Raw genomic sequence first — 27887 nt, 5'->3', positions numbered from 1 at the left:
AGGCTATAAAAATTTAGTACCTACCAAATACTTAGTAAGGCATTACCTGGTAGCTAAAATTATATATATTTATGGAAAGCTATCTTTCATCACTGAAAGATGACAAATACAGATCTCAAAATATCCTGGAGAACTGAATCAATAAATCATATTGGAACTGGACCATTATGGCAGAAATATAGTCCACAATGACCCAACGAATCAGAAAAACTTAAAAACAATGTTTTTAATAGATGTCATGACCCCAAATGCTCACAGATCTAAGTAAAGACACCTGGTCAAAGACAGGAAAAACACAGGAACCGGACTGGGAACCTACTAACCTCGTTGCCATATCTGACATTAGAGTTTTAATACAGATGCTTTTAAATAAGCCTTTAAGAATGCATTTATATCTTAATATGCTTATTCAACTATCAAAAGCAACAATTTTATCCACCTATGCAGTATGTGTAGATTACTGAATCTAGAGAATAACAGGAAAGTGACTTGTCCCAGGACAGTTTCTATTTGAGCCCCATCGAAAACTGGGATGAATAAGATAATAAGAACTGACATTTACACAGAGCTTAAGGTTTTTTATGGGGGCAGGTAGGTGGTACAGTGGATAGAGCAACACATGCCCAGAGTCAGGAAGACCTGAGCTCCAATCCGGCCTCAGACACTTACTAGCTATGTGACCCTGGACAAGTCACTTCACCCTGTTTGCCTCAGTTTCCTCAGTTGTAAAATGAGCTGGAGAAGGAAATGGTAAACCACTCCAATATTTTTGCCAAGAAAATCCCAAATGGGGTCATGAAGAATTGGACACAACCAAAAATGACTGAACAACAAAAGGGTTTTTTATGTATATATTATCTCATTTCAGCCTTTGAGGTAGGTACTCAGATGAAGCCCTGATCTTATTCAGAAGTGCCCTTCAACAAAGCAGATCATAACCTCACCATCCTACTAAAGCCCTTGCCCATGTCCTCCCATAATTTTACCAGAAGTAATCATGATTACACAGCTAATAAGTATACATAGGAGGATTCATACCAAGTCCAGTTCTCTATTCTCAAGGCCACAAGGCTAATCTAGATTTATAAGAGGTCTACAACTTTTGTTTCATTCAAAAATAAATACATCAATTGTGAGAAAAAGTTTAATTAGAAGACAATTCACTTACCTTAACTTGCTAGATGACAAACAGAAAGGCCTTTTAGCATACAAAACACAATGACTATATTTGGCATTGTGCCATTCCACCTCCACTCAAGTCCCACTCTGATGCCTAGCTACAGCAAGGAGATGACCTTGGTTCGGGCAGGTCCTTTAGTGACCTGTGAATATGCTGGATGAAGACCGGCCTCTCTCAAAGTGGAGACATTCATCCCAAGATTGGCACAGTGAAGGAGTCCCCCAGACTTTATTTATTAGGAGATGGTAGGATTATGAGTGACACAAGTGGAAGGATTATCCACACTGATGTGTACAGAGAACTACCTACATGAGGGAAGTAGTTTGGAAAGTACAGCACCACAAAAATATGAGTTATCATTATCAAAGTCCAGCTGGTACACGAGTCTTAGTTTAGGACTAAAAAGAAATGTCACAGTAGAATGGGTAACGAAAGGCAACACTTTCCCCTATAGTGTCAAGGGCAGGAAAAAATAATTATTAATTTTGGCTGGCTTAGCTGCAGTCTTGCCAGCTGCCCTAGGGTGGCTGAGCTGCCCTCTGGGATTCTGGCATTCCACCAGAGCCAGCCACTGACATGCACACAATTCAGATCAATAACCTAATGCCTAGTCTTCCAGTAAACGATAAAAAACAAATTGATAGGCAATGTTTGTGTTTTATAAGCTGAAGCAAATCTGAAACCAAGGACAGTTTTGGAGTTTTGGCCTTTACTCCTGGAACACAGACTAGTAAATGTGGCTCTGATGACATGCCAGGGAAGGAAGTTTCACTTTTTTAAACAGAAAAAAAGCCAGACCATTGAAGTGAACTGCTCAACAATCAGTGTTTTACTTAACAATGAATGAATTTTCAGTCTCATTCAGATGCCTGGGAAATATCACTCACCTTAATGTCTAAAACTTTGATTTTTTGTTCATACTTAGAATGAAATTTTTCTGGCTGCATTACAACCAACTTTCCAGAAGAGACTTTCAGGAATTTTGCAACTTCACTGTTGAAAGTATGGTGAAATTTGTAATCTTCCCTCAAGTTGTTCGCTGGGAAATGAAGGAAGGAGGGGGAAAATAAGAATCTGAAATGTATTACTCGAGTCAGCCAAAATATTTAAATCCTAAGTACTGGAACTTGTAAAACACAAGAGAATCTTTCCCACGTAAGAAAAACTTAAAAGTATTAGCTGTTACCAACAATCAATGGTAAATGGAGATGAAGCAAATTAACTGAGAAAGCAAGTGGGTGAAAAAATGGAATGTAATTTAAATGCAACTTGTACCTCTGTTACGTAAAATGAAATAAACATCTGTATCTGATACTTGTTAAGCCTACAATTCCGGCTTTGAGTCATCTATCTTGTGAAGGTAGGAATCTTTTTCAAAGCACAGTTTAGACTTCTATTCCATTCTTTTATTTATTTTTTATTCTAAAGAGGATTTCCCAGAAATGAAAGCCTGTCATAATCTGACAGAGACCACTCCAGGGAAGAGTAATCAGAGAAATTCACTTTAATAGGACTCTACCAGATCTCTATAAACTTGGCGTCAAATATTTCTATTAACAGTTTTATAAGAAATTAAAATGGACGCCTGAGTCAGTGGGAAATTAAATGTACCGTATCTCCAGATACCTCCAATTACTTTAATACTACTTGCTATGATGAGGTGCAGAGCTGCCTCAAAAACCTCACCCTTTGTTGCTTCTTAACACAGGTCTCCCTAACCCACACGTGTGGATGTTGCTCTCCTCTTGACCTTCAAGTCTTTAAACAGATTCACAGTTTTGGCACTTTTTGTGTTTCCTTCTGCCAAAACCTGTCCCCTGCTCTTCTCCCCTTAAAGCACAAAGAATAGCTTCCTGGGAGTAAGAGGTACATATCAGCTTCCACTCATAGCACTACCTGGAACACAGATTACTCATATGTAACTCAAGTTATCCACACATTTAATTATATGTGTCTATAAATTCCCCTGCAACCTATCTGTTCGTTAGCACTATGAGTCTGAGTTATCTGAAAGGCAGTTTGGGATAGGACTTAAAGTCAGGACCTCTTGGGTTTGACTCTCACCTGTGCACTCTACTAGCCATATTATCACCACGAGCGAGTGACTTAATCCCTCAGTGACCCCTAAGCAGCTAAGAATCTAATTGGAAAAGAGATGCTGACAAAATCTTATGTCTGTATAGTTCCTTCCCCCCTGCCAAAATAAAAGTATTGTGTTTTTCTCTTTAGATTTTTAATTATTGGTTCCTTCAGGGTCAAGATCAAGATCTAATTTTTTTTCCAGGTTGTGAGTGGATAACCTACAGTGACAACAACCAACCTGAGCACTAAGCATACATGAACAGAATTTTGGGTCTTTACTACAAAAAGAGCAGTGGATATTTAGACAGAGGAGAGGAGAAACACTAGTCAGACCTTTGTGAATTACTTCAGACGGGTTTTTTTTTAAATCATCTGAAATGTACTGAAGGAGCAGAAATTTAGGAGGAGCACAAAGAAGTTCTATTCATGGGAACAGGGAAAGCAGGCCTGAAGAAGGCCTTGTAGTCAGAGTATCAGTCACAGAGCAAGGAAGATTCTGGGCAAGATGGAGGCAAAACTGAGGTGGGAGAAAGACAAAATTGTGCTTAGTGTTCTCATTAACTTCTTATGTTGGAGTATTTTAAATCAACAAAAACAGTGATAGTGATTTGATTTGAATGGGCCTGTCATAATGGAAATAATGAATCTGGAGTGATATGATCTGGGTTCAAATTCCTACCCTATGACTATGTACTTGCTTGAACTTAGACAAGTCACTTTATCTCTGGGAACCACTTCATCATAAAAGAAATGGTATGGAATAGATCATTTTCTAAGAGACCTATCTGTACTTCTTGCCTCACAGAGTTTTTGTGGGGAAAGCATTTTGTTAAAACTCAAATGATTACATAAATGAGTTCCAGGGTTGGGGGGGGGTAGGGAGAGGAACATACTTAATTTGGGCAAATGCCCCAGGGCAGCAAACCTCAGAGCACTTTCTCACTCATGGAAATGCAACTTACCAGTTTCCTGATACAGCTGATAAGCTTGGTCATCAGCGCTGTTGAAGATGCCAATGATAATGACATCATTTCCATCCTTCAGGAATTCCTGGACTTGTTTCACAGCCAGAATTTCTTTGGATGGAGGTTCAGATTGTTCAATCATGTAGTCCACAATACCTGGAACCAAAGAACAGGTCTAAGAAGGGTAACTCAGTTCAAACAGATCAACTGTCTCTTTCCAGACTGACAGATTCGGCCTCTGTGCAGGCCAATCCCTGCTGCAGGTGTATCTTAGAAGCAGGTTTTTACTCAAGCTTCTCCTGCTGACAACTCCCAAATCTTGGTGCTATTCCTCCCCAGTACAGTCTTAGGAAAAAGGCCAATACCGTATTTTTCTCGTGGGCCGTTGTAATCAAAAGCCTTCCCCTTGCGGAAGATCTTTAGAGTTGGGTATCCAGTGACATCGAACCTCTTGGCCAGGTCGGTTTCTTCAATGGCATCTACTTTAGCCAAGGGAATGGGTGGAGAACGCTTACTGAGTTCTTTCGCAGCTTTCTCATATTCTGGAGCAAGTTTCTTGCAGTGTCCACACCTATCAAAGGAGAAGCATATTTTTCAGGTGAACAACTTCAACAAGGATGTACAGAATCACAGAATTTCTGAAGGGACCTCATAAAGTCAAGCCAATTCAGTGCATGGGAAAACTAATCCTCCATTCACAGAACAAAAAAGAAGACAAAGTCAGAGATGAACAGCACCTATGTATCTAGGATTTATCCTGACTGTGACCCTTAAAGTCAAGATGGGGTCTCTATTTAAAAATTCAGTGCTGCACAGTTAAGACAGGTGGGAAAAGGATTTATATTTCTTTAACATATGAAATTCTGGCAGTTTTCCCAAAAAGAAGACCTGACTCCTTTACCTAGCAATTCAGATTAATGCACCAAGGAAATAATGGATACTGAGTTTATCTTAATCAACTACAATTAAGAACAGGCAATTTTCTGCTCTGTCATATATTGCTTGAGTGATCCTGGAAGTCACTGAACTTAGTCTATGCCTCAGGTTAACAGAGTCTCTAGAGACTATCCATTAGTTTTTACAGCTGCCTAGCTATATCAAAGGTAACTGCCTCATCAGGATCTTCCTATTCCAATAAAATTATGGATCTGGTTAAAAAAAAAAATTTACTGTTCATCAGAGGAAGATGCTTGATGTACCTATATTTAAGGCTGCTATATGTTATCATGTTACTTTATGCATAAGAATTAATGTATGATAAAAATGTCACAAATTGATTAGCTGAATTAGCAGAAAAACTTATAGAATATTGTTTAAAAGAAAGATAATTTCATTAGTTTCAATTGCATACAATAAGTAATACTTGTTGCCTAGATGAGGGCATTAGATGACTTACTACTCAAATCAGTCGGGTAGCAAATGTTTGCATGCAAATAGGTATTAATTCTCTGAGGTATTTAAAACATTCTCTGGTTTATATTAATTTGTACTATCAATAAGAATTTTCAAAGTAGAAGAGTCTACTATATTTTTTAAAAGATTACATTTAACTCCAAACTGCAAATTTATTCTAAGACTTAGCTGATGCCCACCTTCCTAGACCACCTTTACAATACCTCCCCCCCAATACTGACCAATATTTATAGTGCTTTGTTCAGTTATTTTTTTTTCATCCTCATTATTGTGCCTCTTCTTTTCCCAATGAATCTGTCAGCTACTTTCTTTCAGAGCCTGATCACCACTGTATCTAACTCAGGGCCAGACAAGGTGAAGGTGCTTAATAATTATTTAACAGCAAACCAGGACTAATTAATCAAGGTGATGTTCTTCTTACCAAGGAGCATAGAACTCCACCAAAATGATATTGGCATCATTTACTACTTCATCAAAGTTATCTTTAGTGAGCACCAGGGTCACTTCAGGTGGAGGGGTCCAGCTGGGCTGAGAAACCTCTTTGACTTTAGCAACAATATCTGAAAGAAAACCAGATGAGAATGATCAAATTTCTCAGCTCCTTTCTTTGACACCAGCGAAGAATCCCTTTGAGGAGAATAAGAAGGTTCTATGTCAGGGGTGTCTGGAGCCATCTGAAAAGGACCAAAGAATGGGAGCAGGAGATGACAAGCACAGGGCCAGACATAACAGAAATTCCTGCCTTAGAAAACTGCTATGTGAGGGGGCCAAAGGATGGGAGACAAATCTCTCTTCTTGGTGTGTGGTCTTGAATTCTCTGGCTTTGTACTGCTACCACTACTGACTATCTTTTCCTACCCTCAGCCTTGAATTTGATTACTAACTTCTACATCTTATTTACTTTAATCAATCACAGCTTTCGGTAGCCAAGAAGGTTATGTCTCTTGGGTTCTGTTAGTTGTCCCTAAATGACCCTTAAATCACCTGCTTACATGGCCCCAAGAGGAACTTAACCATATTCCCTTAGACTCAGAAATATCATACAATCACATTTCTTAAATCCTTTCTATTCACATTTCTCATATGGGTTTTTCAAATGGATCATTACAGACCAAAGAACTAGGAAATCTGGTTCTGCCTCTGATATGCTCCCTCCCAAGTTTGATGCCATATGGCATAAAGGAATACTATCGTCTGGACTTCCAAAGAGCTGTTTCAAAGAATAAATTTTCTTATTCTTTAAGATGTGAGTAGGAGCAGATGGGTGGCAGAAGATAAATCCAAATCCTGCTTTGAACACTTACTTAACCTCTCTATTAGACTCAACTTGTTTGCTCAACTTGTATAAAGAGAATAACAGCACTTAACTTTTCAGGGTTGTTATGGGGACCAAATGAATTAATGTATGAGCACGACAAATACTAGCTATTATTATTACAAGTACTAGTGGACACGATCTCACATCTACTCCCTTGTACGAGGACAGAAGATACCACATTTTTGGCCCCCACCAGTTCTTAGGCTGAGGGGTCCCATTCACTATTCATCTTCTAGGCTTCGATTTTCACAAATCCAAAAGATGAAAAAAGAGTAAGTATGAATACAAGCACCTGAATTCCAGTCCCAACTGGATACTTGCTCATTAGGTCAGTGGCCTCAGCCATCAAATGAGGACAACAGTACATCTGTACTACCTACTTCAGAGAGTTATAAGGAAAACATTTCGTATACTTTATAGCACAGGTGTCAAACCCTTCCCAGAAAAATTCCCAAGTAAAGCTGAACCAGATTAAAATATGTGGGAAATGTTTAACAAAATAAACAAAAAAGGGAGGGGTACAATAAAAGTTGTGTTTTATACAACTTTTACAATATTTTTATTTGTATTATAGTGTTTTTATACAACTTTATACAAAAAAAAACCACGTTAATTTGTGGTTTTCTAAGACAATATGCAGCCAGTAGGGATCCATTTGGGTTTGACTACACTGATTTAAAGAATTACAAACTTGAGTTATTAATAAAAAGAAACAAAGACTCCTAAAATAACATGTATTTCTAGGTCAACTAAATGACCCTCAAAAGGGAAGGGGGAGGCTGCAGCTCTAGATCCCTGAAAACAGCTTCTCTCAAGCGCTCAACCAAATATTTCAGCACCCAGCTAAGAGCAAGGTCACAGACTTAGGCTCTAAGCAAACCAAAGGAGTAGCTTACCATCTTCTGTTCTTGGGCCATCGTAATCTACTGCCTGCCCCTTCTTCAGGATTTTGATGGTGGGATAGCCTCCCACATCATACCGGCTTGCTAAGGTAGATGCTGCTGTTGCATCAATTTTGGCAACAGGGATAGGAGGATCATTTTCTTGAAGGGTCTTAGCTATTTTTTCATATATTGGAGCAAACTGCTTACAGTGACCACACCTGGGAGATAAGATTTGGGGAGAAAGGAAAAAACAGTTAAGCTTAAAGATCTGATCAAATAAAAAAACATGCAAAAATAATATTTTTAGTACTATAATTGTAATTGTCAGGAATCTCAACTCATTTTTTGATTCAAGAAGGATTTTCAAAGTTGTATCAGATATCTTTCTATGTGAGCCTGAGAGAGAATTAACTGTATAAGCAGTTTTTTAAAAATACAGGAATAATAAAAATGACAATTCTACCTAAATTAACTTACCTATTCAGTACCATACCAATCAAACTACCAAAAAATTACTTTATAGAGCTAGAAGAAACAATAACAAAATTCATCTGGAAGAACAAAAGGTCCAGAATATCAAAGGAGCTAATGAAAAGAAATGCAAGGGAAGGTGGCCTAGCTGTACCAGATCTTAAATTGTATTATAAAGCAGCAATCATCAAAACTACTTGGTACTGGCTAAGAAAAAGAGTGGTGGATCAGTGGAATAGGTTAGACCAACAGTTAATGACTACAATAATCTACTTTTTGATAAATGCAAAGACTCCAGCTTCTAGGATAAGAAGCTACTATTTAACAAAAACTGGAAAACAGCATGGCAGAAACTGGGCATAGAACAACATCTCACACCCTATACCAAGATAAAATAAAAATGGGTACGTAATTTAGATATAAATACTGATACTACAAGCAAACTAGGAGAGCAAGGAATGGTTTACTATCAGATCTATGGAGAAGGGAAGAATTTATGAACAAATAAGAGATAGAGAACATTATGAAACGCAAAATGGATATTTTGATTACATTAAATTGAAAAGTTGTTGCACAAAGCCAATGTAACCGAGATTAGGAGGGAAGCAGAAAACTGGGAATTTTTACAACCAGTATCTCTAATAAAAGGCCTCATTTCTAAAATACATAGAGAACTGAGTCAAATTTATGAGAATACGTATGATTGACAAATGGTCAAAGGATATGAACAGGCAGTTTTCAGAGGAAGAAATTAAAGCTACCTATAGTCATATGAAAAAATGCTCTAAATCACTATTGATTAGAGAAATGCAAATCAAAATAACTTTGAGGTACCACATCACGCTTATCAGATTGGCTAACATGACAAAATAGGAAAATGATAAATGTTGGAGATGTGGGAAAATTGGAACACTAATGCATTGTTGGTGGAGTTGTGAACTGATCCAACCATTCTGGAGAACAATTTGGAACTATGCCCAAAGGGCTATCAAATAGTGCCTACCTTTTGACCCAGCAATACCACTTCTAGGTCTGTATCCCAAAGAGATCACAAAAATGGGAAAAGGACCCACATGCACAAAAATATTTATAGCAGCTCTTTTTGTGGTGGCCAAGAATTGGAAATTGAGGGGATGCCCATCCGTTGGGGAATGGCTGAACAAGTTGTGGTCTATGAATGTAATGGAATACTATTGTGCTATAAGAAATGATGAGCAAGGGGCAGCTAGGTGGTGCAGTGGATAAAGCACCGGCCCTGAAATCAGGAGGACTCTGGGCAAGTCACTTAACCCCAACTGCCTAAAAAAAAAGAAAAAAAGACGAGCAGGTAGATTTCAGGAAAAACCTGGAAAGACTTGTATGGACTGATGCTGAGTGAAGTGAGCAGAACCAGCAGAATGCTGCAGACAGTAACTGCCACACCGTGCGATGCCTTTGATAGGCTTGGCACTTCTCAGCAATGCAAGGAACCAAGACATCTCCAAAAGACTCAAGATGGAAAATGCCGTCCACCTGCAGAGAAAGAACTGCGGAGCCCGAACGCACATGGAAGCGGACCATTTGTGTGTTGTCTTGGCTTTTTTTCTTCTTTCTCGTGGTTCCTCCCATCAGTTCTAATTCTTCTTTACATCATGACTAATGGGAAAACATGTTTAATATGAATGTATAAGTGGAGCCTATACTAGACTGTGTGCTGTCTTGGGGCGAGGGGGAAGAAAAGGCAGAGAAAATTTAAAACTCAAAATCTTATGGAAGTGAACACTGAAAACTAAAAATAATTATTTTTTTAAAAACACAGGAAAAAAGGGGGAGAAGCACAGCTTGTGACCCACAGTAGCCTGCTTCCCAAGGAGGAGGCAAGAAGACATAAAGAAGAAAATGGATTAGATGGTTCCTAAGCTAGCCAACAGTTTTCACTGCTTATTGACTGAACAGTCAAGAATATTTAATAAGTCCTTGCTGTGGAGACACCACTGTGCTAGGGATTTTGAGATAGAAAATTTAGAGAAAATAAAGCCTCTTTTCTCAGGGAGCAGTAGGGGTCCTTAACCATTTTTAAGGTTGTGGGCTCCTGCGGCTGTCTGGTGAAACCTATGGAAGCCAAATCAGAGTAAAGTTTTTATATGCATAAAAACAAGTACATCAGATTAAAAAGGAAAGCAATTATATTGAAATATAATTATCAAAATATTTTTTAAAAAAACAAGTTCATGGACTACAGATTAAAAACCTGTCAAAGAACTTAGGACCTGGTAAAGGGTAATATCTCAACAACTAACTTACAATATCTTATAAGTATTATAGAAGGCTTTGGGGCAGGAGCTTTAAGTCTGTGGATAGATTTTGCATTGTGATGGGAGAAGAGAGCAATAAACTTGAATGGAAAAATATTCTAATAATTGTATTTCAATATAACTTCACTTCTACAGAACTTACACAAGATATCACTGCTTGCCCAGTTCTATCAGAACTCTCTTCCCTTCCAAAAGGGCCAAGAATATTAAAAACAATTAAGTATGTTGAATGTATCATAACAAAATTGAATTCATCTAAAATATAGCATTAAATGGAGGCTTAGTAAGCAAAAGCAGTTATGATCACAAAGTGCTGGTGCGGCTTCATCAATAATAAATCTCATTTCCTTTTGTGATAGGGTTACACTATACTGGCAAGTCAGGCTATATAGCTTATCTAGATTTTGGAAAAGAATTTGACAAAGTTTCTTATGTTAAGTCTTACAGAAAAGGTGAGTTTAGGTTAGTCAGATGCCAAGAATTTGGAATGATATTCACCTTTCTATTACTGGGTTCTCTTGGATTTTGTTATTATATAGAGATGCTCTTAATTTTTGAGGGTTTATTTTGCAGCCTGAAATTCTGCTGAATCTATTGTCTCAATTACTATCTTTGCAGATTCCCTAGAATTTTCTAAATAAACCATTATAGCATCAGCAAATGGGAGTTTTATTGCATCTTCGCTTATCTTTATTATGCCTTAAATTTCTTTCTCATCTTATTTGCTATTGCTACTATTTCCAGAACTATATCAAATAACAGTGTGAAGAGTGGCATCCTTGTTTTACTACCATTTTTACTGGGAAAGACTCTAGAGCATCCCCACTGCGTATGATGCTTGCTTTTTGGTTTTAGATAGAGCAAAGGGTAAACATTAATTTTTTTGATGTCAACCACAAAGCTGACCTCCAATGAAATATAACTTAAAGATCTATGCTTTTAGCCCTGTGCTGTTAACATTTTTATCTTGGATAAAAGGAAAAGTTGGCAAGCTTATCAAATATCCAGATGATACAAAGCTGGGAAAGGGACAGCTACACACTGGATAACAGCTGAGATCCAAAAAGATCTGGACAAGTTAGAACCCTGAGCCAAAACTACTAAGATGAAATGCAATAGGGACATATGTAAAGTCTTAATCAGATTTTTTCTGTTTTAAGGCAATTGGGGTTAAGTGACTTGTCCAGGGTCACACAGCTAGTAAGTGTCAAGTGTTTGGTTCTGAGGCCAGACTTGAACTCAGGTCCTCCTGACTTCAGGGCCGGTGCTCTGTCCACTGTGCCACCTAGCTACCCCCTTACTCAGATTTTTAAAAGAAATCAATTTCATAAATATAAAAAAGGGAGATGTGTACACATGGGTGGTTTAAATGGGACAACTTCAAAGTCAGGTGTTTTGAACTGGAAGTAGTTCCTTGGGAAAAGATGTTTTAGTGGCTTGTGAGATCAATGAGCTGGAGTGAAATAGCTAAGAAAACTAATACAATCTTGGGCTGCATTAAGCAAAGGATCATATCCATGACTAGGGAAGAACCATTCCACTGTACGCCATCCTGGTTAGATCTCTAGAGCAGGGATCAAACACAGCAGGCTGAACCAGATTAAAATGGAATTGGGAAATATTTAACCCAATAAATAAAAAACCAACAGAATATAGATAATGGTAATATGTGGTTTTAAGTGGCCCTCATTTGGTGGCTCCCATTTCTATTTGGGTTTGATACCACTGACCTAGAGGATGGTATTCAGTGCCACATTTTAGGGACGGCAATAAGCTGGAGAGTACCCAGAGGAGAGTAACTAGACAGGATCATGTCCTATGAAGGTCACATGAAGAAACTGTGGGGATTTAGCCTTGAAAAGAAAAATCTGAAATGGGGTTGGAGGATATGTAAGTGTCTTCCAAGTATCTGAAGGAATGTCATGTGGAAAAGGGGTCGCACTTTTATTGCCTGGCTTCAGAAGGCAAAACTAGGATCCATGAGTAAAAGCTGCAGAGGTACAAATTTAGGTCTGAGGTACTCTCAGAAGTTGCCCCCTCCCTCAAGGTCTTCCAGTTCAGTTATGGGCTGGACTAGATGCCCTCTAAGGTCCCTTCCAACTTTGACATGCCTTGATTTCTATTTAGAGGAGAAATATTTTTATCTGTAGGGGAAATCATTAGAGAATTTATAGGATTAGACAAAATAAAAGGATTATGAATGACAAAAAGCAATGTTTCCAAAATAAGGGGATCTAGATGGAAATTATGAAAAATTAAAAACTTGACATTCAGTATTTACATGGAACTGAAAGAAATCCAAGAGCAATCCTTAGTCCCCAATGTAGAAATGGCCATGAAAACATTTCAAAAAAAAAACCCAAAACCTAAGAAAAGTTACCTATTTTAAGGTTACTAAAAGGGAAAAAGGCTCTAGATGTGTGAAAAAACTACATTCATGACTAGGAACTGGGAAGTGGCAGAGTAAATTACAGTGTGAAAATCCTGCTGTTGTGTTATAAGATGACAAATGTGAAAAATACAGATAGTAATGCTTAAAGACTTTCTCATATGCCTATCTCTTTCTTAGTCCTTTTAATTTTCTCTCTAGAAATAATCTCATCTTTCCAATTTCCAGTGCTCTGGTTCACAGCTTTCTTACTTTATTCTGCATCTTAAATCTATTACTTCTCTGTCAGGAGGCCATTAATACATGGTTCATCATCAGTCCTCTTTTCCAGGCTTATTTTACATGTCTTTCTCATTTATATGTGCAATGCTCCAGTCAAACTGGTCTGATTCCTGATCTCATCCTATTCTCAGGCATCCTAGAATGGGCTTCCCAACATCTTCTCCTACTAAAATCCATTCCAAGTTCTAACTTACGTGGCCGTTCTTCCACAAAGCCTTCTCCGATTCCTGCTTTTCCAAATTAGAGGGGATCTTATTTCCTTTTGACATATCAGTCGTGCCCCTGTTAGGCACTGCCTTTTAAGCTGCTATCTCTTAATTTATATTAGAGTGATTAGTCTATGTGTCTACTTCTAATAGACTTTAAACTCCTTGAGGGCAGGGATGATGTCAGTTTTCACCTCTGTATTCACAGCACCTAGCTCCATGAAAAGCACGGCACAAAATTAAAAATATTTTTAAATGTTGGTTAAAAAGAAATGTTCTCACTCTCCCCCAAAGGGCTCAAAAGGCCTTGGGTAGTCTGATAAGAAATATAAGGTCTCAAGTCAATAAGTATGGACAATGAACGGAAGAAATGTGTTATAGCCACCAGAATTAAAAATAAACATTGACTATAATGAAATGATCTAGTCTTCCAGAGACATAGACTGCAACCTAAGATACTTAAGAAATGATATTCAGGAGTTGTTATGGCTGAAAAATTCATGGCTTTTTAGCCAATCTGGTTACCCTCCAAAAGAAGGTAGGTGGATCCTTGGACAACAGACATACGGTATATCACCAGTCACGTAATGCTAAAGTATACTAACCACGGAGCATAGAATTCCAGCAACACAGTGTCTTTGTCAGCCACAAAGGTGTCAAAGTTGTCATCATTCAGGACCAGGACCCCATTATCTTCTTTTATTTCAGAATCATCTTCTTCATCTTCATCATAATCTTCCTCCTCCTCTTCTTCATCAACGGCATCATCTTTAATAAAAGAATCTAGAAAACAAAACCCCACTCATATTAGTTACAAAAATCACCTAATGGATTATAAATTTAAAGATTAGCAACCAAAAAGAGTCACTAGCCACTAATTTAATAGATTCTAAGAAGAAACAACAAGAGAAATAAGAGGGAAAAAATAATCATTTTTATTGTGTCTACTATGTTTCAATTTCAGAAGAATCTGAAAAAAGAAGGCAACACCACAAGCACTTAATCTGTTTTTTAATACAGGCATTTTTTTTTAAATTTAAGAAAACGGATTTTGTTTCTCATTAAAAGTAGCCAAAAGAGGTTTACAAATCTTTAGGGAAAAACTCTGAGCTCAGACGTAGACTCTTCTTTACTCAAAGAGGCATGCCTAAATTTGGTACCTTGGTGATCTTCATGGTCTTGATCATTAATCTGCAAGGCCGATTAATCTCAGTGGACATTACATGTCCACATGCCTTCACCTGATGCTCCATCAGCAAATAATGTTTTCTTCCAAGAGAATGAGTAACAGTGTGAAGGAGTGGAAGGTACATGGGAGCAGGCATCTGAAGGATTTACCTAACCCCGGCCTTAGTAAACAAGCCATGTCCTTGGGAAAGCCACTTAACCTTAGGCTCAGGTTCCTCAGTGTTAAATAGGGATAACACCCTTTGCCCTGTCTAGCACAGTTAGGAGGCTCCACTTGAACCCACATCCTCTTGGCTTCAAGGTCCGCTTTCTACCCACTTCGCCATACTACCTATTCCCTCCACTTTGGGAATATTAATGAAAGCGGCTTCTCTTTTCGCTACAACAAAAGGGGATACCAGAGACAAAAATTCTGATTTCCTTCAAACTATTAACTGGGCTACATAAGCACGATGAACCCGAAAAAGTAAGAGTGTTGCCAGGTTACTTATAAGCCACATAAAGAAGCCAGAGCTATTAGAAGAACTCAAGGGAAGATAGGAAAGTCTTTGTCCCTATTATTCACTCCAAAGGCGATATCCCTGCTAATATTTGCTACATGAGTGTTTGGGAAGGTAAGATTTAGTTTTTGCAAATTTCACTCTTTTAGGAGCCACATATGCCTTCCCAAACATCAGTGGACTTCACAGAACCCCTGTGCCATAATGTGCCGTAACTGTCAACCTATGAAGTGTTAACTATTTGTGTTTAGAGTGACAAAACACAAAAATACGCAGCAAACAAGAGGCTGAGAAAGTAAAACAATAGGTATTATTCTTAAATGGACCAACTCTTCCAAATACACCTTGAGCTCCACAGACAAATGAAACCAGGTTGAATTACACTGTTATAAATTAAACTTGACTATGTTTAGTTTTTTGGTTGTTTTGCTTCTTGTTTTTAACAGGGATGCTCTGAAGAGCAGAGAATACCAGATGCATAACCAAAGAACAACGTTCTCAAATCAAGTGTCTTATTGCTGTATTCTGGATTCCAATACAAACTCTACATGCTATACCTTTGGAGCATACTGCGGGAAACTGACTTAACAGAGACACCACAGCATACCGCGCCTTTAGAACTGGACTCCACTGGTCAGAAAGACCTGACATAAAGTCTCACCTCTGACATACATTCCTTTTATGATCCTGGGCTTTTATGATCCTGGGCTAGTCATACAACCTCTCAATGTGCAGAGGTGACAATCTCCACTGGTAGAGGAAGCTTTCTTATTAAGAGTCAATGAATTCACAAACAAAATAAAATGAAAATAACAGCAACAAAATCAGTAAGTACACAGAGGAAAAAAACTAGGAACTGATAGAACACATAAATATTGTTAAAGTTTACTCAAAGTCATCTTTTTTAAAGCAAATTATGAGTTTTACATGCGATTTTATTCACATGTAAAATATTCACATAGTAAATCTTAGCAAGACACTTAATATCCTTCACCTTTTTGTTTAGTAAAACATGTGACTGCTTTATCTGTAGGGGAATGGATTTGGGTTTTATATTTCTGTCAACTCTCTATACAGGAAAGCCTGAAGCTGCACTATGATTTTTGGGATACTCCGTATATTTTGGAGATCGGATATTAAAGATTAAGATTCCCAGCAGACTAGATACCTTCTTATCTTAGCCACATTAATCTTATTCATGCAAAAGCTTTTAAGTTTTGTGTAATTAAAATTATTTATTTTATTTTTTATAATCACCATCATTCCCTGATGGGTTAAAAATTCACCCTCAAGCTGTTGTGAAGGGCTGTTAAATGATCTGGTTCTTTTCAGGTTTTGAATTTGTTTGTTTTTAAATAAGCAGTAAGAACTTTAGCATTCTAGTATACATTTTGAATTTTAGTATAGGGCATAAGTTAATGGTTCTAAACCCAACTTCTGTCAGACTGCTTTCCAGTGTTCCTAGAAATTCTTATCTATGGACATGAAGTACTTTCCTGTACAAAATCTATCTTTTCATGTTTATTGAACCCTGAGTTTTAAAATTCAATTATTTTGGATCCTTCCTTGTCTTGTCTGTTTAATCAGTATCAAATAGTTTTGATGACTGTTTTATAATATCATTTGAAATCTGGACGGGTATTTCCTCCCTTCATTTCTACCTTTCTTTATTCTTTCCCTTGATATCCTAGATTTTTTTTCCCTGCAAATGAATTTTGTTATGGTTTTGTATAGCTTTGTAAAGTATCACCTTGGTAGTTTGACTGGCACAGCACTAAATCTGTGAATTAATTTCATTTATTTAAATGGTAGAACCCAGCCATGACAACTAAATACTCCTCCAGTTACTCAAGTTGCTCTTTCTTTCCTTAAAAAAGGTTTTGTAATTGCATTGATACAGGTATTACAAGTGCTTTGATAGTTGATTTCCAGATATCTCATGTACTTTACAGTTACCCTTACTATTATCGAGTCCTTGATTTTGTTACTTGCAACTTCAGCATTATTCTGGACTCCCTCCTCTTCCTCACCCCACATATCCAATCAGTCACTGACGCTGCAACCTTCACAACATCCCTGGAATCTGAATCATCACTCACACAGCTATGACCTTAGTTCATACCCTTTTAACCTCTTACCTAGAATATTATAACAGTCTCCTAATGAATCGCCTTGTCTCAAGTCTTTTCTTGCTCCAGTCCAGCCTACATGCCGCTGCCAAAGAAATGTTAAGCACTGATCTAATCATGTCACTAATCTATTCAAACACAGTCTACTGGCCTCCAAATGCTTCTAGGATACAACAAAAACTCCTCTTTATTTTTTAAAGCCCTACACAACCTGGCCCCAACTTGTCTTTCTAGCCAAAATGGGCATTGCTCTCCCAGTCAAAACACATTTATTTCTATTCATTACACAGGGCAGTCCATCTCCTGCCTCTGCTCCTCTGCACTGGCTGCCCCACATTCCTGGATCACATTCCCCTGCTTACCTCTCTGAGGCCCAGAGTCCTCCTCTTTTTTAAGACACAGCTCAGGTACCAATCTCATGCAGAAAGCCCTTCCTAGATCCCTCCAATTGTTAGTGCCTTCCTGCCCAAATTACTTTCTCGTTATCTGTATTTATGCACTTTATAATACTCTATGTATGTATAAATGTACTTGTCTCCCCATTAGAATGGAAATTCCTTCAGAGTAAGAAGTTTTGTTCTGTGTGTACTTGTATCCTCCTCCCCCACCTAGCAGAGTGGTCAGTATAGGCATTTAATACCTGTTGATTAATATAGAAATGCTGTTGATTTTTATGAATTTATTTTGTAGTGAGAAACAAATGAGAATATTGAATAAAAAACACGCTATAATAACAGGGAATATATTTTTTGCCTTTTCAATTGAGGAAGGGAAAATGAAAATTTGAAACTGAAAATAAAATAAAAATTTTATTTTATTTTTTTTGTGACGCAATTGGAGTTAAGTGATTTGCCCAGGGTCACACAGATAGTAAGTGTCAAGTGTCTGCCACATTTGAACTCAGGTCCTCCTGACTCTAGGGCCTGTTTTCTATTCATTGCTCAACCTAGCTGCCCCCAAAATAAAAATTTTTTAAATAAAATGAAAAAACACTATAGAAATACGAGCTGTTCCATTTTAACCAGAGAGCCTTTCTAATATAGCTATTAACATAATTCTAGTTTCCTCATCTGTGAGGATCAAACTAGATGATCTCTAATATCCTGTGATTTAGGCAAGGAGGCGGCACAATGAATATAGCATTGAACTTGGAGTAAGGAAGAACTGAATTCAAATTTGACCTCAGACACTTCTTAGCTGTAAGATCTTGAATGTCATATTACTTCTTTCCACCTTTTCTGTGAAATGGGAATAATAGTACTTGACCCCAGGGTTGTAGTGAGGATCAAATTAAAAAGCTTCTTGGAAGCCTTAAAGCACTACATAAATGTTTGCTACAATTATTCATTTAAGAATGAATTCACACCAAAACTAACCTGCTAAAATGAGGAGGAAACAATTGGGGGGGGGAATCTTTGGAGCAAGTTTCTCTTTTAGAAGGTTGAATTTCTTATATACAAAGAATTAATTCAAATTAATAAGAACAAGAACCATTCTCCAACTGATAAATGGTCAAAGGATATGAACTGATGATTTTCAAAAGGAAGAGATCCAAGATATCAAAAGCCATGTTAAAAATGCCCCAAATCCCTAATAAAAGAAATGCAAATTAAAGGAACTCGAGTTTCTACTTCACAACCAACAGACTGGCAAAGCTGACCAAAAAAAAAAAAAAAAAAGAAAATGACAAACGCTGAAGGGACTTCAGGAAAACAGGCACATGGATGCATTGATTGAGTTGTGAATGATTCTAACAATTACCCATTCTGGAATGCAATTTAGAAATATGTCCAAAAAGTCACTAAACTAGGTGTACCCTTGGATACAGTGATACTACTCCTAGATCTCTAGTCTGAAGAGGTCAAAGAGAAAAAGAGACTTTTTATGTACAAAAATACTTATAAGCAGTTCTTTTTGTAGTGACAAAGAACGGGAAACTAAAGGTGTGCCCATAAACTGCAGGGTACAGCTGAACAAATTAAGGCACATAAATGTAACGGAATATCATTATGCCATTAAAGATGAAAGGGATGATTTCAGGGAAATCTGGGAAGTTCTGTATCGATGGATACTGAGTGAAGAATCAGAACAATATCCAACACTGTAAACATTTTCAAAGACTCTGGAAAAGAACTGAGAAGAACCTGAACTTTGAAAGACACTGAATTTTGAATTCTGATCAATACAATGACCAAACAAGATTCCATTTTACCAATGATGAAGCATGCTGCTTGCCTCCCCGAATGAAAGGCAATGGATACAAGATGCATAATGAGACACGGATTTCTGAATAAGAACAACATGGAAATTTGTTTTGCTTGACTATAAATATTTGTTACAAGGACTGTCTTTTTTTTTTTTAAGGGGGAACTGGATGAGAGGGAGAGAAAATAAAGGCTTATTAACAGGGGGAAAAATTAAATTAGAGGTCCATCTAATAAGTGGGGGGAAAAAAGGAGGGGTAGAGCCAAAATGGCCTAGAGAAGCCAGGAAGTTGCCTGAACTCTCCCCAGCTTCCCTTGGAAACAACATTAAATCTAGCCTCTAAAAGAATTCTGGAGCAAGAGAATCCACAAAAAGATAGAGTGAAATAATTTTTCAGCCCAAGATAACTCAGAAGGACTTCAGGAAAGGTCTCATTTGGGTAAAAGAAGAGTGGAACCCAGGGTTGGTCTGAGCAAGCCAGCAGGAGGCTCTTAGCCACTGCACAACAGCAGCTCCTGAAGCCCCACAGTCCTGGCTCAGCAGGCCAGATATGAGGCCTCCAGAACCAGCTCAGCAGGCAAACTGCCAGTACTGGAACCCTGGACACAAGAGGCACCACTAGGCCAGGCCACCCTAGCACAGTGGGCAAGCCACCAACCCCAGAGGCCCCAGTGCAGAAATCCAGTTACCAGGCCCCTGACCCCTAGTGCAAGAAGCTTGGGACAGTACCCCCAGTACCCCAGGAGCAGAGCTCAACTTTTAAAAATGAGCAAAAAACAAAAAAGAGCCCTAATTACAGAAAGCTACTATGGTAGCAGAAAAGATCTAAACCCAAACTCAGAAGAGAACAACAATGTCAAAATGCCTACAGGCAAAGCTTCAAAGGGGAATATGAATTGGTTTCAAGCCCAAAAAGTCCTCTTGGACTTCGTCTTAGAAGAGCTCAAAAAGGATTTTAAAAAATCAAGTAAGAGAGAGGGAGCTAGGTGGCGCAGTGGACTGAGCACCAGCCCTGGAGTCAAGAGGACCTGAGTTTAAAGCTGGTCTCAGATAGTTGACACCTACTAGCTATGTGACTTGAGCAAGTCACTTAACCCTGATTGCATTGTCCTCCCCCAAAAAAAAATCAAGTAAGAGAGGTAGAAGAAAAATTGGGAAGAGAAATGAGTTATGCAAGAGAATAATGAAAAAAGAGTCAATAGCTTGCAAAAGAAGGCACAAAAATTGAAGAAAACAACTCCTTTAAAAGTAAAGTTAAGTGAGTTACAGGAGGAAATAGCAAAACTATACTAGCGGGGGACCTCAACTTCCCCCTCTCAGAACTAGATAAATCTAACCACAAAAGAAACAAGAAAGAGATTAAGGAGGTGAACAGAATTTCAGAAAAGTTAGATATAATAGACCTCTGGAGAAAACTGAATGGGGATAGAAAGGACTATGCCTTTTTCTCAGCAGTATGTGGCACCTACACAAGAACTGACCATGTACTAAGGCATAAAAACCTCACATTCTTCTCAGCAATGCAATGATCAAGGACAAAGGACAGTTCCAAAAGACTCATGATGGAAAATGCTATCCACATCCAGAGAATGAACTATGAAATCTGAATGTAGATCGAAGAATACTATTTTCTTTTTTCTTTCCCAAAGCTTTTCCCTTTTGTTCTATTTCTTCTTTCACATGACTAATGTGGAAATATGTTCACATGATTGCACATGTATAACCTGTACCTGATTGCTTGCCGTCTTGGGGAAGGGAATTGGGGGGGAGAAAAAAATTTTGAATGCAACATTTTATAAAAAATTAATACTGAAAACTGTCTTTATATCTAATTGGAAAAAACAAAATACTATTTAAAAAAGAGAGAGAGAGAGAGAGAGAGAGAGAGAGAGAGAAAGAAAGAGAATTACCACTTGGACCACAAGGACCTCATGTCACTACTTTACCTCCAAGATTTTGAGAGTAAAGTTCACCCTATCTGTCCTAACCCATTAGTTCTTCCACACTTATTGAATCTGTTATTTACCTTTAGAGCCAGGGCCTGCAATCTCTTAATCCTTCTCTTTCTTTACAAAGTAGATGTTGTTGTTGCTGAGGGTTTTTTTAAATACTATATGTTCTTTCCAATTATATGTAAAAACAACTTTAATATTCTTTTTTTTTCTGAGTTCTTAATTCTCTCTTCTTTCCCTTTCTCCCCCCAACCCTAGACTGCAAGCAATTTGATATAGATTATATATGTGGAATCATGTAAGACATATTTCCTTATTAGTCATGTTGTGAAAGAAAACACACACACACACAAATAACATGAAAAAAATAAAGTGAAAAACAGTATGCTTCAATCTGCATTCAGACTCCATCAGTTCTTTCTCTGGAGGTGGAAAGCATTTTTCATGAGTGTCTACTTTCCCAATCAGCTATCTGAATAATGTGCTCACATATTCCTCAAGTCCCTAAATCACTCTTACCCTCTACTTTCTTCCCTCCTGCTTCCAAACCACTGAATGTCTCTGAAGAAAGATCCAAAATGGTATAAACGGGTTTTTTATTTTTCAGTTTGACAGATCCCTTTTTGCTACTGATTAATTCAAAAACAAAATACACCACTCTGTTAGTTCCCTAGTATGCAACTTTTCTAAGCTGTATCTATGCCCAGGTTACCAACCCCAACTCCTGGCAGTTAATTTCACAACCTACTCTACTGATAAAAGCTAGCAGGGTTTTAGAGAGTGTCTGGTAGCAATCAATAACATTTATTAAGCACCCACCAATAAGCCAGGCACTATGCTATGTCTCAGGGATACAAAAAGAGCCAAAAGACAGTCACTGCCCACGAGAAGCTAGTGAAAAGTATACTGGGCTTGGAGTTAGGAGATCTGGGTTTAAAACTTGGGGCCAACACTACTACTCATGTAACCAGTCTCATCTTTAATTTCCTGACTATAAAACAGACATAATAATACTTATAATACTTCACTAGGTTGTTATGAGAAGAAAGCTTTGTAAACATTAAAGCACTTTATGAATAAAGCACTTTATAAAATATGAATTACTGCCTTCCCTCTTTGTTTTCCTTCTTTCCTATAGTCTTAGAGGAAGATATTCCTTCTCTCTTGGGAGCAGTTTTGTAGAGTAGTGGACGGAGGTAAATCTACAATCAAGGAAGACCCAAGTTCAAATCTGGTCTCACAGTCGGGAAGTCACTTAATTTGTTTGCCTCAGTTTCCTCTTCTGTAAAATGGGAATAATAACAGCGCCTACTTCACAAGGTTGTTGTGAGGATCAAATGAGGTAATATTTGTAAAGTGCCTAGCAGAGTATCCGGCATATAGCAGGTGCTCTATTAATGTTAGCCATCATTATTAAGCTAACTAATACAAACCATACATTTATCTGTACATATGTGTGTGTGTGTATTTATATATATATATATATATATATGTATATGTCTATATTTATTTATTCCTTTCCTTCCAAACATACCAAAGTCCATTCCCTCTTAAAAAAAAAAACTAAGGATATTTTCTTTTCTAAGTTTGATCAATTCTTTAGGACACAGCTTAAGTCCTAATTCTTCTCTCGTTACTCCAGTTCTTGGTGGCTCTGTTCCACTGGAATACAGCACCTACCATCTAAATCACAGTCTGATAATAACAACACAAGAATATATTGTTTGTGTACCCTTCCCACAGTACACATAGAGCTTGGAAGAAGACACAAGTATGTCTTAACTCTGTATCATGATATAGTGCTGGCACTAAAAGAGCTTTGCAGAAGAATTAGCGAAACCAATAAAAGTTAAAAAGGAATAGGTCCTTTTTATTTTCGTATTTAAAGGAAGATCCCCAAAGAAGTGCTGAACTGGAGCCAGAACTTACACCTCTGATTTAAGGGTTTCTCATCAACTCCCTCACAATGGCTGACAATGGTACCTCCCAACAAAGAGGACCTCCAAAAGGAGACTGGAAGGTAAAGGGAAGGGACACCAATAGGGATACTGTCAAGGATTCAACGGCAAAGTGGTCTTCAGACCACAGCTGGACGGACTAGAGTCCATGCTTCAGAGGAACTCAGGCAATTAGTTCCACGAGGAGTCAGGGAAGCTGGCATTTCCACAGTTAGATCAACTCCAGGATGGGGAAAGGTCCTGGGGTGAGATAAGTCTTTTTGGTTTCCAACCCCTGAGGTCACAGGCAGGAAGAATTCCAATCATATTCAAAACTAGAAGTTTATATTCCAGAAAATTATAAGTATAAAAGTTTCCGTGGGGTGTTCCAGCAAGGAGGTAGCACAGAGAAGGAGGCATAGCTAGGAAATAGGCAGCTTATAAAACAAAGAGGTAAGCAATACCCCCTAAAGAGACAGTAAACTCCCTGATGTTAGAAACCGTTTCTTATACTTTAACAGAGGGCATACAGGGCCAAGGAAGCAACTTGTTGAATTCTACAGCTTTCCCAGTCAAACATAGTACTTTCTCTCTACTTTGATTGCTCATCTATCAACCCAACCAACCACTGCAGCTCTTTTTAGAATGTAAACCTCTTTAGGATTAGCTTATATAATTAGATATAAAGCCCTTACAGCTTTAAAAAGCACTGTCTTCACAACAATCCTGAGATAGGTGGTGTGATATTATCCCTATTCAACAAGTGAAGAAACCTGGGTTCTGAAAAGGTTAAGCATCCAGGTCTTTACAATCATAGGTGCAGGGTTCTTCCACCTATACTACTCAGCCTTCTGGGGCTGGGAAGGGGTCTTTTTGGAATAGATAATCATTCTGAAGTTCTCAAAAATGAATCTAAATAATTTGAATCTGTTTCCCAGATTATACATCCATTTGTGAGATGAATGTATTATTGTCTTACAGCAATGCCTGAAAATTTAAATTCAAACACATGAAAGGAAAAACTGTTAACTTGATGAAGCTGAATATTCTCTAGTTCATTCTTAGGCCAAATGCAAATCAGGTATTACTCATAACCATGAAAAGTTCAGTTTCATGTAGAATATTACCTATTTTAAGGTCAAGGTGGATGTTATGCTTTTGTTTCTGTATCCTCCATGCCTAGCAGCTCCTTTCAAATAAATAGTAGGTGCCTTATTTGTTGTATATGCTTGGACATCCACTTTTTTTGGCTGCTAAAGGTATCACTTCAAAGGAAAAAAAAGCATTTAATGTTCTCTTGGCAGTTTCAAGACCTCTGTACTTTTAAATACCAAATAAAACAAAGTATTTGTCCAACTTTAACAAGGGCTTAGGGTTTTTTTCCCCTTTTCTATTTGTCTTGCAGAATGAAAAAAAGTACTAAGTGATGGTTACCTTCTAATCTAAGACACTTAATACATAACTGTTAGCAGAGCATAAAGCCGAAATTTGGTGATTATACTTTGGAGGCATTTAAATTATCTGGATCTCAAGATATATTAGACCTAAAAATAAAGATTAATGGGGAAAATAAACACTTTGCTCCACCCTGGCCAGGGGAAAGGAGGTCTAGGGAAAAGAAAGCATTTAGAATAAAAACTTAAATTCCCTGAGATTGGAGTTTGAAAAACAAAGAGCAGCACTACTTTCTGAAATGGAGTGAATTCATTATAAGTAGTAAGAGACTAAGCTAACACTGAACAGGGATTCTTACCCTGGGGCCTATGAACTTAAAAAAAAATTTTGGATAACTCTTTCAATATAACTGGCTTCCTGTGTCATTCTGTGTACTTAAAAACCTTATTCTGAGATGGAGTCCACAGGCTTCACCTGTCACCAGGACATTATAGAGGAGTCTTCAACACAAAAAGTTAAGAACCCATGCTCTAGAGTGAACACTTACCTTGAGAACTACCCAAAAGTTGTTAACTCCATTAATCTCCTCTACTAAAATTTAGATCATAGGAATCAGGTGAAAGTAGAGTATTCTGGGCTACCTGCTTCTCCGAGACACTGTATGTTGTATGACCCCGATTTCTGCAAAGCCAGATAAGAACTGTTTCTGGTATTTGGACACCTATTTTAATTTACCTGTTTTTCATTCGACAAATTATCTTAATTCTCTCACTGAACCAAAGCGGATGGTCAGACATACTCCATCTGTATTATTTACATAACCCAGTAGTCAGCAGGCCCATCAGACTGTAAGATGGTCGGTCCATCCAGGGCTAAGCTTAACTTCTCCCCAAAAATGCAACTTAAAATCTCACAAAGATGATACATATCTCTTAAGCTTAAAAAAGTACTACATAATTTCACGCTTAAAAAGTCCATTTTAAGATCATTTTCAATTTAGACAAAGACTACCTTGAGTCTGTGATCAAGATATGTCTGAAAGAAAGTGAAGTACACCAATTCCACTACATGGCTAACAGTGAGTAGAATGCTAGGATTTTCATTTGTACTGCAGCAACCTCCACTGCGAATAAACTAAGCGTCTAGATGGAAAAGGTTTTGCAGAGAGTGCTGGTAAAGACTTTGATTTTACCTAACAATTATTATTGCAAGCAATACTTGTGTTCTTACATTTATACAACGTTTTTATTTGAAAAAGTACTTCCACCTGTCTGTCTTATTCAATTAACAGAACTCTAGTTACCTTCCTTCCAAAAAAAAAAACCAGTCCCCAATTCTCACTTTAATGGGTTAATCATTCGCACATCTAATAGACAAATAACTCTCATTTCTCTTCCGTTCACCTTTCTCCTGTTAGTAATTCCTGCTTCTTTTGTCCAGCTTTCCCTTGCTCATCCTCTTTAAAACCATGGCTTTTTTTTTTTTAAACACAGCGATTCCCTCCCTCTCCCTGCAAAAGAAATCTTAAGGCAGCTTCTCAGGGACTCAGGAGGGGCACTGACAGGTACAGGGCAGGTGAGAAGAACAAGGGACGGGAATTTCCTCCAACTTTCATGTCCCTTATGCCTGCTGTAGGGGAAGGCAGCAGCTCATGAGAGAAGAAAAATGTCCGAATCTTTCTTCTCAGCCTCTTAGGGGATCATTTAGTTACTCCATCTTCAAGAGATAAGATGCCTGAAAGTCCTAGGATGCCTCCCCCTTCCCTGGTCCGCCCCAGGATCCACAGAGATGGAAAAGGGGGGGGGGTCAGAGGCCACGGTCGGAAAAGAAAGGAGGCTGTAGCTCCCGACAAACTGCTCCCTTCCCCTCAGCACCAAGCTAGGAGCAGCTCGGAATCGACTCCGAGGAACCGCCGCTTACCTGGGTTCCAACCCGCCCCCCCTGGACGAGGCCCCGTCCCACGCAACAGGGCTGGCAGGCCTCGGGTCCCCGCCGCACACTCACCCTCGCCCGCTTCGTGGGCGCTCGCCAGCACCAGCAGCTGGGCCAGTCCCAAGAGGAGGACCAGAAGGCAGGGTTTGTGGAGCCTCATTGGGGAAGCTGCTGCCAACCAGCCCAGGTGCGGTCACTTCTCCCGACTGCTCCTCCTTCTTGCTCTCTTCCTGGCCCTGCAGTTTCTGGCTCCGGAGTATTTTGGCTCAGACGCGTCCCCGCCTCTCGCCTACCCTACTGGAGAGACAACAGCGTGGAGGAGAAAGAGAAAAAGCCTCCAGGAAGTTCTCCTCGGGGATTGGCCAGCCAGGGAAGGAAGCTCTGGCAGCTCAGCCAATCCCAGGCAGGCGTCCGCTGAAACGGCGCGTGGCGGAGTTCTTTTAAAAGGTCCACGCCCACCTTCCCCCCCCTCCTTTCAGTTCAGCCACTCGGAGGAGCCAACCCCGCAACTCCACGAATCCGCTTCATCAGCACTTGCGCCACCACTTTACAGAGCGGCTTTCGGGGTTTCCTTCCTTCTTTCCTCTCCCCGCCCCTCGGACCCACCTCCTTTTCCTGTTTTGCACTAACCCCTCCCCTCGTCTCTATCCCGGGGCTGAACGAGGGCATTTAAAAGCCCCGAGCCTGCTCTGAGGTGCCTCTCTCTGATTGGCTGCCTGGTGGCTACCAATCAGCGGCTGCCACTCGGTTCTCTCCGAGAGTCCGCGAGGAGTGGGGAGAGAACAAAGCGGGAGTAGGGGCGCTGGGGGTGGGGTGACGGCGACGACAGCGGCCACGGCGGTTGCTTCCGCTTGCCCCGGGCCGCACGGGACTGGGCTACTCCCCGGGTGGCCATTGGCCGGGCTGGGGGGGAGGGCTGGGGGCCGGGCTGCCGGATCGCGGGGCCTCCCCGCCCGAGGCCGTACCCTATGCCCGAGTAACGCGTGTCCCTGCGCCAGGATACGCTGATCAAGCGTCCTTCCTCGGCCTCGGGGTGCTGGCCAGATAACTGACACCCTGAGGCATTAGGGAAATGAAGCCGCGGGGCGGGCGCAGGGGACCATTACAGCGGCCTCACAGTGGTGGCGAGGGGAGAAGGCTGTTCCTGGGCAGGAGGAAGGATGCA

The 27887-nt window shown here is 39.1% G+C and overlaps 1 protein-coding gene across 2 annotated transcripts in view; it reads right to left on the bottom strand.

Moving 5' to 3' along the window:
- PDIA4 (protein disulfide isomerase family A member 4) overlaps positions 1 to 27306 on the bottom strand; it is a 37675-nt gene extending 10369 nt beyond the window's left edge. The window contains exons 1-7 of one of the 2 annotated variants that reach the window (XM_020977504.2): positions 26795 to 27306; positions 14090 to 14267; positions 7855 to 8060; positions 6062 to 6200; positions 4593 to 4798; positions 4225 to 4383; positions 2068 to 2219 (exon numbers count right to left, since the gene is read on the bottom strand). In XM_020977504.2, coding sequence (XP_020833163.1) covers positions 2068 to 2219; positions 4225 to 4383; positions 4593 to 4798; positions 6062 to 6200; positions 7855 to 8060; positions 14090 to 14267; positions 26795 to 26882 — 1128 coding nt within the window. In that variant the 5' untranslated portion in view covers positions 26883 to 27306. The remainder of the gene's footprint in view (positions 1 to 2067; positions 2220 to 4224; positions 4384 to 4592; positions 4799 to 6061; positions 6201 to 7854; positions 8061 to 14089; positions 14268 to 26794) is intronic. The other variant, XM_078153037.1, reaches the window with a different exon arrangement.
- Between the last annotated feature and the right edge of the window lie 581 nt (positions 27307 to 27887).

This window comes from Phascolarctos cinereus, unplaced genomic scaffold, assembly GCF_003287225.1.
Source record: "Phascolarctos cinereus isolate Bilbo 61053 unplaced genomic scaffold, phaCin_HiC Scaffold_1;HRSCAF=81, whole genome shotgun sequence".
Lineage (NCBI taxonomy): Eukaryota > Metazoa > Chordata > Mammalia > Diprotodontia > Phascolarctidae > Phascolarctos > Phascolarctos cinereus.
Note: the sequence above shows the minus strand (reverse complement) of the source record. Positions and strands in the feature narration are given on the sequence as shown.